The sequence below is a fragment of the Hermetia illucens genome, chromosome 4, assembly GCF_905115235.1.
Source record: "Hermetia illucens chromosome 4, iHerIll2.2.curated.20191125, whole genome shotgun sequence".
Taxonomy (NCBI): domain Eukaryota; kingdom Metazoa; phylum Arthropoda; class Insecta; order Diptera; family Stratiomyidae; genus Hermetia; species Hermetia illucens.
The window spans coordinates 8736784-8747722 of NC_051852.1; the positions used below are offsets into that span (position 1 = coordinate 8736784).

General features: G+C 41.7%; 1 protein-coding gene across 1 annotated transcript in view; it reads left to right on the forward strand.

Annotated features, from left to right (window-relative positions):
- The window catches only part of LOC119656086, a 43980-nt gene extending 37432 nt beyond the window's left edge, over window positions 1–6548 (forward strand). Inside the window, exons 4-6 of the mRNA XM_038062389.1 lie at window positions 4385–4660; window positions 4712–4960; window positions 5027–6548. Of these exons, the coding sequence (XP_037918317.1) occupies window positions 4385–4660; window positions 4712–4960; window positions 5027–5353 (852 nt within the window). The 3' untranslated portion in view covers window positions 5354–6548. The remainder of the gene's footprint in view (window positions 1–4384; window positions 4661–4711; window positions 4961–5026) is intronic.
- The last annotated feature ends 4391 nt before the right edge of the window (window positions 6549–10939 follow it).

Here is a 10939-nt window from a genome sequence, read left to right on the forward strand (position 1 = left end):
GAAAATGCGTTCATGATATTAATTGTAAATTATGCCGGTGAAAGTTTTCGTCTTTTTCTATATAATTTGTTACGTCAATCCGAACTTTACCAGTCGCGAGTTGGCAAAGGAGAAAGTGCCTATATTTGGTCCATGCTTTCTCTTCTCCCTCTAGAACTCTGTGCGAAGTCCCTTTTTTAAGTTTGTCCATTCTTCTACTTACTACCTGGTTAGGATGACGAACTTTTTTCCCTATTGCTCTTAATGCTCTTTGTTATTACGAGTGCACTTAATTTGAGGTAACACCCAAAATCCAAGGAAGACAAGTACCGACATCGTCCCCTAACGTGGGATGGTTCAGGAAGCAGAATGTGTTAAATGGAGCAACTGCCGACATATCAAGTCAACGTCGGCAAAACACATGGACTTGCCTCTTGTTTCCTAATTTAATCGGGAGCCGAAACAAAACTGGAATTTTCCTAGCAGAAGGGATGATGTGGACGAGAGTAGCAACGTTTAATCAATTACTAATTCATGCGCCACATAGTGCATGAAGAATGTTCATTTATCCTCAAGTGTCCTTCTATGCTCTTCATCTTGACAAAATAGATACGATAATTTAGGATAAGTGCCTCGTTAAACCGACACGCGCCTACGAGTGTCCCATCTAATGAAAATGTCTGAGAGCATACATAGGTGTGAATACCGGGAAGAGATATGGAACCGCTGTCGAACAGAGAACCACCACTACCCCCGTTGGGTTTATCAGAATTCATGTCGTGAAAATCATCTTGAATGAGAAAGGACGGATGGGATAGGTAGCTGTGGGCTAATTCTATGTCCTACCAAAGTTCTTTTAAGTGAATGGTCCTGTCCTGTTAACTAGAATTGGGAGATATCGACTAAGTGCATCTGGACAAGTCTGTTTCAGATGAGAATATCCTTGAGTTAATTATAGTAAATAGATAGAAGATATAATACGTATTGAAGATGTCTCACAACGGTTCTCGATGCTGAAATTGAAATGGAGCGGTTACAATATTGATGGGTATATTGCGGAGTCTGCATCCTTGAATGCTGAAAGTACTAGAAAAAGAAGGATAATATCACAATATGGAAGAATAACAATATTTACTAGAGGTAAGGAATTACTTGAAAGAAAATTAGAAGTGATGGTTGCAGAAAAGAGCAGTGAAAGCTATCAATATGCAAGTGAGCGACCTACTGAAAGCGCTCTGAAAAATTGTCCATATAGGTCAAATTATTCAAATTTGGTGCGTCTGATGCCCAGTTTGCGGTTCAAAGTTTATGAAAAAAATTGAAAATGAAAACCTCTGAGGACTTCAAAAAATTGAAAGTTTTCATAACCAGGAGGTCGTAAAAAATCTCTAACGGTTAGTACCTCGATTGGGGTGTAAGCCCGCCTGGATTTAGGATATACGAAAAATTGCTCCACGTCAGTTCAAAGGGGCTACGTTTTGGATAAAGGATTCGAACCAAAAGAATAGAAGATGTGACGAAAACGACTATGAAAAGGGGAGGAACATCAGGAACAAGTAGCAAGAAGTTTAGCTCCAGTACTTAGCCATGGGATTTCTCGACCCCCAAAACAAAATACCGCTACCAAAGTAACATTCATAAGGGTATGAAAAGTTCCGTGATCTACCCAGAATCAATTTATTTTTGGGAATTCCGTGAACATTTTTCGGATATAAGAGTGTCATCTGAAAAGTCCGTGCAAAGTCAAAGACATGGCACTACTGGCGTGTATCAAGATCATGTTTAGTTAGTCGCACATCTTGGAAGCACACGTAGTTTCTGTCAGATCGGTCTATTTCTTCGTGTTTGACATTTGCTTAAATTAAGAAAGGCGAGTGATTTTCAAAAAAGATGGACGAAAAAGAATTTTGTGTGGTGATAAAACATTACTTTATGAAAGGCAAAGTCCATCAGGAGACTAAAGAGGAGCTAAATAATCATTATGGTGACTCTGTACCTTCGATTAGAGCAGTTTATGAGTAGTTTCAAAATTGTCGGAATGGTCATATGGTTAGTGGCGCTGAACGTTCTGGACGCCCTGCTGAGGTTACTACTCAAGAAATCATTGATAAAATCCATGATATGGTGATGAATGACAGAATATTGAGGGTTTCATGGGATTCCTAGTGCTGTTGGCACATTTGGACATGGAAAAGCTAACGGCCAGATGGGTACCGCGATTGCTCACGCTTGATCAAAAACGAAATAGTCTGAAGTGTTGCGAGGACGGCTTCCAGAAGAATCCGCATGACTTTAAGCGTCGTTCCGTCACTATGGATGAAAGTTGGATCAACCAGTACACTCCTGAAATGAAGGAACGATCTCAGCTATGGGTTACCAAGGCATAATCTGCGCCAAAAAAGGCGAAGACAGTTCCTTCGACCGGAAAAATTATGGCGACTTGCTTTTGGCGTTCGCAAAGAATAATCCTCATCGACTATTTGGGAAAGGGCACCTGTAATGCATACAGATTTGGCTAACACGAGCTACTATTTGTTCCCCAATTTTAAGATGCCTGGCGGGAAAAAGATTTTATTCAAAGAGGAGGTGATTACAGAAATGAATGGCTATTTTTCAAACTTGGATAAACCCTATTATCCGGAATAGATCAGGGATCAAGAAACTAAAGCAACGTTGGACGAAGTGTGCAACCCTAAAAAGAGACGATGTCGAAAATAAAAAAGGTTTACCCCAAACAATTAAGTAGCTTTTATTTTTGCATGGACTTTTCAAATAATCACCGAATATGGATGTGAATATCCCCTGAGTGGGGCACAGGGCGTCACCTACATGTCATCGTTTTTGGTTCACCTGTGTTATCTTCAGGCCTTCACTTCTCCTCCCCTGTTCAGCGCTAAGTTTTCCTACGTCAACCCACTCGCTGATCACTTTGGCATAGCCAACAAGAAAGTTGCGGGTTCTGACCCTTTCTTAAAATGTAACTTATCCGCTACCTTTTTCGACTTGTAATAAATATATCTACCGGTACCTAGCTCGATAGGAAAAGTACGATAGCCGGTCATACTGAAAATCCTCGTTTTCTTAAGAGTTTTCGCCTCTTTCGTTCTCATTCTAGTTAGGTTTCTGTTTCACCAGGGTACGTCCCTTGATGACTAGACAGTATTAGCCGGACAGCTGGCATGATATGCGTCAATGACGGTATCTTGTATAGGAATCCCAGTCTGCTCCTGGTATTTCTTATTTCAAAAAAGCTGACTGACGGTATCGTCCAGAACAGAGGCAACTCATCAGACGCTGCCTCATCTCTGCCTTGGGATCAGCGTGACCGAAAGTAGCGACAGGTGGTAATCGCTCCATTTATGTATGATCGCAAACATGACATGAGTGCGAATTCTATTGAAGTGAAATCCGCCGTAAGTTCACACCAAGGAGTCCATGAACCACCAGAGAGGAAGTAAGTTGCTTGTCAAATTGTCTGGTCCGTCGTCAAATGGATGCGGACTCAGGACAGGACTACCTATTTATCTTTGTACCTCCCAGTTGCCCCCAATGTCGAAGCTAATTATTCTGTGCTCCGACATAGAAAGCTTACACCTCCCAATTCTCGACCAAACCGTTCATCAAAGTGTTGCCTATAATTATGTCTAGTCCCGCTTGCCTGGTGCTGATCACGAATGTTGGCAATATGTATTTCTAACTAATGGCTAAGGATGATTTTCAGAAGATACTCACCTCTTAGGTTAAAATTCTCTCCGGCTCAGATAGTGCTTGGAACTCTTCTCCAATGTCGGAGTATTGTCCTCATTCTCCGACATGGCACTTTCTTGAGTTTCACTGTCCGAGTTGAGTCCTAGAAAGTCCAGATAAAGGTCGCTCAAATTCTTCTCTTCTGTGACCAGCAGGTTCACTTTCGTGTACAGTTCTGCCCTTTCAGCCTCTATAGCTTCCGCAATTTATATCCTTCCTTGTTTCCGAAAGACTTTCTTTTTTCCATCGTTCGGGTGATGGGCCGGTCGCTTGAAAGAAAGAGTAAAAACTGATTCTTTCCTTCGAAGAACCGATCGAAAATTAGACATCAGCTATTAACAACAAGAAGTACTAGACTGTACTTGCCAGCAGCAGACCATTTCACATTACTAGATTTATTTCCGTTTTGGCTAAATTGAACTGCCCCTGCAAAATGCATTTAATTGCCCACTAGCATGGGCATGTACATAGCATTGCAATATATTTATAAGAAAAAAGGTTAAATGATTACTTTTGGTGGCAAATTTATATACTTATATGATTTTCAAATAGGATTTAGGATTCCGGGGATCATAATTTTTGTTAATTTGAGCGTAAATAGAAGAATCTTGTGATTGTGCTTTCCAAAATGATATCAAAAATCTTTTTATCTTCCCAGTTTTCATGTGCAATTTCCAGTACAAGTTACGAAATTGTTGAATATTGTTGGATGTCCGTTCAACGTGGGATGATTGTAAATTTTATGATTCCAGTATCAGGAATAATAGTTGCATCGACAATTCTAGGAACGCTTTGCCTCCGTGAAATCGCGAATAAGCAAAGGGAAGTGATCGCTGAGAGTATTGAAAATATATTGGAAAATGCTGCCAAATGCCATGAAATCAACGTGGGAAGTGTAATCGAGACGGATAAATGCTGTGAGATGGATGATAAGGTAATCCTTTTGATACCGTTTTTGTTTTGATTTTGACCCTTTTCCTTGTAGTCCATTGATGTTTACAGAAAAGGAGATTTCTATGATTCTAAGTTTGATTTGGGAGTACTGTCTATAGTGGACCTATCACTACAGAGTTCGGCTGATGTGCAGGACTTCACGGACTTTAAGCGAGCCGTTAAATTCTGGCTGTTCTTCCAACCAACCTTTGCAGTCTGTTGGTTTTTTGGAGCCGTGGCGCTTGAGAATCGACAATCTTGCGTGATGCCAATCATTTTTGTTGTTTCCTATAATGTGATGGTAATTTGCATCCAAGGTATATATGTAGGACCCAAGATACTAATCTTTACTCCGATTTTTCCGCAGAATTGGTACCTTCTAATACGATCACCTTATATATGTCCGATCGTCCAGGATCAACATCAAACGGAGAAGTTCCAAACGAACGAATTAAATAATGAGGAACCTAATCAACCCTCAGCTTGCACTGATACAATCCCACTATTATGTGCTCCAAATACTCTCCAAAATGGTCAAAAATCTGTTGTAGTGGAAGATGCAATGAATGATGCCAATATATCCGTTAGTGGTATTAGCGGAGGAATGGTGGCCGCTTCCATAGCGAGTTGGACAGGCGACTCTATGGGTGATGTTTCGGTTAACTTGGACTCAATCAGTACCATCAGCAACTGAATCTGCTAAACTGTTGGTCAAGCTTGAATATAATCAATCAAAAACCAAAGATAACGAATCTTAAATATAGATACGGACATATAGATGCATTTACCAACTGTAGATTTTTAGAGTTAAAGGTTTGCATGGAATCCAGACAAAATATTTTATAAGAGCATTACCAAAAATGAAACAATGAAATTATGAAAATTATGTGATTTGAAAGAAAGAAAATTAGAAATTAATAGAAAATTTTGTGTAAGATAAAAATTGAAATGTATATTTACAATACTTTTGTTGGAACGAGCATCCATGTGATTATTATTAGTTAAATTATAGAGAAACCCATATTATAGATGCGATATTGCTTTTGGCATGGTACAAAATATTAGCAATTCCACCAAATTTTTCGGTTTCAACTAAACCCAAATGGAACAAAATTCGATTAGATTTAGAATGGATTAAAACCTTTAGAATGTCCGGTAAGGCCTCGTACCCTTACATTTTAGAAAATGACCAAGTAGGTCCACCTTCCCAAATATATTTTTTATTTTTAAATAATTTTAAAAATTTAAATTTAAAGATAAATCTAAATGTCAATCAAATGAGAACCTTTTATATATCCAAATGCTCTATTCAACAAAAATATTGATATAAATACTCAAATATGAAGCAATAGATCAACAAATCCATTGGGAATTGAGGGCTACGAGAAAGTATTTTCCAAATCAAAATCATTTCCAAAACAATATTTTCGAGTAGCTTTCAACTTTCTACGGAATCAAATCAAAGATTAAATGAAATTTAATTTTTTTTTTGCTGAATATTTATCAATTTTAATTGTTACAATTCATTTTAGCATTATCTGGAATTTATTATTTAAAATCTTTAAAATTGAATAATTATCAGATTTATTGGAAATTAATTGTTAATTGTTTTAGTGAAAATTTATAATATTAAATTATTTAAAAAAAAAGATTTATAAATATTAAATTATTTCCAAATTAATTAACACACGCCTTATGGATAATATTTTCATAGAAGGAAAAGTAAATAATATATATATATATATATAGTAAGTTTAAAGACATATGATAGGGAAATTTTTGAAAAGAAAAGAATAATTGATCAACTTATTAACTACAAAAATTATTCTCACAAGGATAAAATAAAGTTTTCATGAGATATTATTGAGGAAAGTTATTAGCATTGAAACTGTCAATTTTTGAAACAGTATTGAGTTTGCTTTTTGGACTTAGACTTGAGACTTACAAGGTTCATTTGGACTTCGGGAGAATATTTTTTTTGGGAATGGTTATCTGACTGAAGCAGCCTTTGATTCATCAAGGAATACGTTAAAAAGAATTAAAGATCGAAGATTAACCTTTAAATATAAACCCATTTGAATTTTAATAAAATTATCCTCTGGGAACTTTCCATCCGCAGTATGACCCCAAAAAGCCTGCCGCTAACAAACAGAATCGACTACAATATACCAAGTTTAAAATCTTACAAAGCCCTCTCGTTAATGCTCCTTTATTCAGTGGCCCAGCTGATATGTGTTTTTCTGAAGCGTCCGCCGGCTCATCGAAAGCCTTTAGTCTCGACAAAGAGACCCACTTGGCTCCGCCCCGAACATCGAGCTTGAAGGAGTGCTCCCCCCGCTGCAGAACTCTGAAGGAGCCCTCGAATGGTGGTCTCAGTGGCCTCTGATTAGTGTCCACCCCAATGAGGATTTGTAAGCAGGTTTCAAGGTTCCTAGAGACACCGACCTCCTCTGAGCAGACGCAGCATGCCTGAGTCACTTAACCCTGTTCTGATATTCAGCAGAAGGTAGGCCCTTTAGCTGACATTGCACCTTTCGTTCAGAGTGTATTCCGTTTGATTTCCATTTAAGCTAGTCCTCCAAATCCAGGGCTGCAATATTAACATCAAGTCGTGGCATACACAGAAGTTTTGATCTGACGGCACCGGGGTGTGGAAACAAGTAGAAAGCAACAAAACTAAGAACTCGCCGAATGTGGACGGTCCAATTGGAAACTTGTTTTTACGTTACCAATAACAGATGCAAACCTCTGATGTGCCGCCGCAAACCCTTGGAAACCAGAAGAAGACGAAACCAATCGCCTTCAGGCATGAGATCAATTATAAAAGCAGAAGAAGCAGAGTTTGCAAAGGTTAGACGCCAACCAAGACACGACGTAAGCAGGAATCACTTACGGCTGGCATTGGCAAATGGCAATTCCGTTACCAGCTGGCGCCAAAGGCATGGGCCAGCGTCGAAGTCAAGCTGTCAGAGCTGGTCGTCGAGCATCTCCTAGACGGTAAGATGGAATGAGGGCGATGATTCCACTAAGGTGGCCCGTAGTTGCCAGGTAAAAGTATGTAAGGACCAGTTCTGCACGAACTTTCTCGATTCATACGTTGTGAAGGTCGCTAGGAGAATGTGAAGCTCAAGATTGTAAAATATCACGAGATTCCCAGAAGAGCAATTTGTATACATAAGGACATGCTCGTCCAACTCATGTTTCTTCAAAGCTCAGGATTACTATAGACAACTGAAGTGAACAGCCAGCCCTTTACACTCCCCATAAATGAAGAAAGACTAGAGGCTCTGTAAAGGGCGGACTACAAAGTTCGGTTTGGATTCAGGAACCCAATTGTGAAAGTTTTCCACTCCGCGAAACGGAATGTCAACTTCTGAGAGTAAAAGCCTGGATGGGAGGAAGCTGAACCATCAAAGAGCTCCAATGGTTTTATTACGACTTATTCCATAGCATAAGGGACACTGATCGGGGTAGACCTAGAGCATGTATTGCCGCCAAAGTCTGCGCACCTTCCTGTGCCCAGTCCTGAGTTTCAGTGAGATAATCGTGGAGCAAATGGGAGCGGTGAATCCCTACTATATATATTTTTGGCTAACATGCTTCACGACCGATCAACTCCGCAAGAAAAACTACAACATCTGACAACGATCATCGCAGCGAAGAAGGTCAACCTGTTAATAGGCTGCTATGACAATACGAAGCACACGCTTTAGAGCAGCTCCGAATTCAACGAAAGAAGTAAGTGTCGCTTTGACTTTATTATTAACACTTTTTCCCAACTCGGAGAACTGTGATGGTTGGGAGCATGATCTCTGGAACTGGAAAGTATCAGGTCAGAGATACTTCTCGGATCAGTCTCTGCCCTTTCAGAGACCCCAGAAGGATCGATTGGAGGAAGTTTGGTCAAGTTATTAAGTGGTACTCGCCATGGTAACAGTGGCACATCAGACGAATTAAGTCGAAGGTTGGAATTCTGGAGAATGCGTTCGAAACCTCCTTTAAAGTCTCGTGCCCTGCAAAGTACTGGAAAATACATTGCCATCGCCGTGAAATGAAGATTTGTCCATCTTCAGGAGATTGACCAGAGAGGTCTTCAACATCTCGTGCAGGCACAAATACTGACAGCCATAACAGGACTGCCTGAAGGCATATTAGTCACCAGGACGCAATCCTGGCTGGACTATTGTCAGAAAATTGTAACTCAGTAATATTCTTGAGAAAGAACATAGAAGCCCATCCTTTCTTAAAAGGTGGGAAGGCTCCTGGACGGAATCTTGTGGTGAGACCCTGGAGTTGCTAGTCCATACACACTTCCTCGCCAGCGAGAAGGAGTGTGAATCAGAGCCTTGCTTGGGGATATGGGCTGGCTGCTGATACAACCCACAACTAAGCAGTCGATGGCTCCGGCGAATCCCATTGTTTTCCGACGCGCTTGCGATACGGGGAGTGACGTCCTCGAGGTGCCCCAATAAGTAGTTCTCACTCCCTAGCGGACAATATACCTGCGTCATAAGTAGTAGTAGAAAGAGCCTCTCGGTGGAAAGCGAATCGCCAATGGCCGGTGCACGTCGGGACAAACTGAGAGTCCCCGGAGCCATCATCAGTTCTCTGTCGACGTCGATGGGGTGATGTGAGCCTAGCTCTCTCAAGGTAGTAGTTGCGGCATGTATCAGGAGCCAGTCCCTTCGGGACCCTGGTCGGGTAACGTGCATTGAGCTGGCAGAACGCGTTGCCCTGAGCGAGCGCTTGTCCGTCGGCGAGTCCTGAGATCAGCTAATGGTGGGAATCCTGGTAGGCCCTTGAAAGGAGCATGTCTCAGCCAGACTTCAGAGGGAAACGGATCCTGGAAATGGTGGCGAGAACCGGGCTCGTAGTTTTAAACACCGGATCCACGCCAACGTTTCAGCGTCCAGGCTGCGAAGAGAGCATGCTTGACATCACCTTTGCGCCATCGGTGGACGGATGGCGATTCCTAGAAGACTTCTCCGCAAGTGATCGCGTTCGAAGCAGTTGTGGCTACTTGCCGGCGTGTATCAACCCGCCGCTCCCCCTGCGTCTGAAATGTCACAAGAGTGAACATCGGGAACTTCGTCGAAGCTCTTGGAAAAGGTAAAGTCGTGCTGGAAGGCGCTTCGCGAGGTGGTAGCATTGCAGCTGACATTGTCGTAAACTGAATGATGAAACGGATAACAACAGCGTGTAAGACTTCCATGCCCCGGAGGCGCCCCAGCTGTGACAAGCCTTCTATGTACTGGCAGACGGCAGAAATTGCCGACCTACGAATTTAGTGTCATAGCTCCGCTGTTTGGCACAACGTTTACACACCATAAAGGCAGAGTATAGGTCAACAAAAAGCAGACTCCGAAGTGCGATAAATAAAAATAAAGCTCGCGGCTGGCAGAACCTGGTCAATGAAGTGAATGAGGACCCGTGGGGACTTGGCTATACACTTGTTACCTGGAAATTAAGGTTTCTGCGAAAGCCCTGGATACTAAGTACCGGCCAAATGGACCGCATTGTATGGGCATTATTCCTCAGATATCAGGTACGGGATGATGTCAATAGCGCGGAAAACGTTCGAGGATTGCGTCCTTTTGACAATAAGAGAGCTCGAAGAAGCGGCGCTCACCATGCCAACAAACAAGAAGGTGTTCCCCTAACGACCAGATTTGCTGCTAATTCGGCAAAGTTCTCACACGACCACCTCGTGTTGGCTGCTGGAAACCGTCTTCAGACCGGCCAAGAGTGTGTAGGGTCGGACTGGAAGTAGGCTCATCCATCTGACGAGGATATGCTTGTCTGCTGGTCAAACGTTAGAGGCAAGTGGATTTGAGGGGAGGATGAGCCAAAGCGACAGCCCAGGGATCGTTCCATCGTGACGTTACGTAATCAGTACCAGAAAGTGTCCCAGAGTCAGATCAAGCAATTATCCCCTAAGGATAAAGCCCCTCATCAGTAGTGAATCAACCATCTAGTAGCAACCCGGACTACATCCTTCTAACATTAGAAGAACCACTTTCCTCACAATCAAGGGCGTTGCGGTAGGCTGGGAGATAATAAATCGGCCGGCCTCGATGAAGTCGAAGCCAGATATATTCGTAGAGTTATTTGAAGCATGCTTGGCAGATGAAATCCTGTTTCCTAAACCTGGTAAGCCTCTTTGTGAACCATCTTCCTACAGGCCTAGATGTCTATTGGACACTATAGGGAAAATTTTGGGGAGAATAATCTACAATAGATTACTCCCAGCTGTAGAAAGTCTGGGAGCCTTACCAGACTG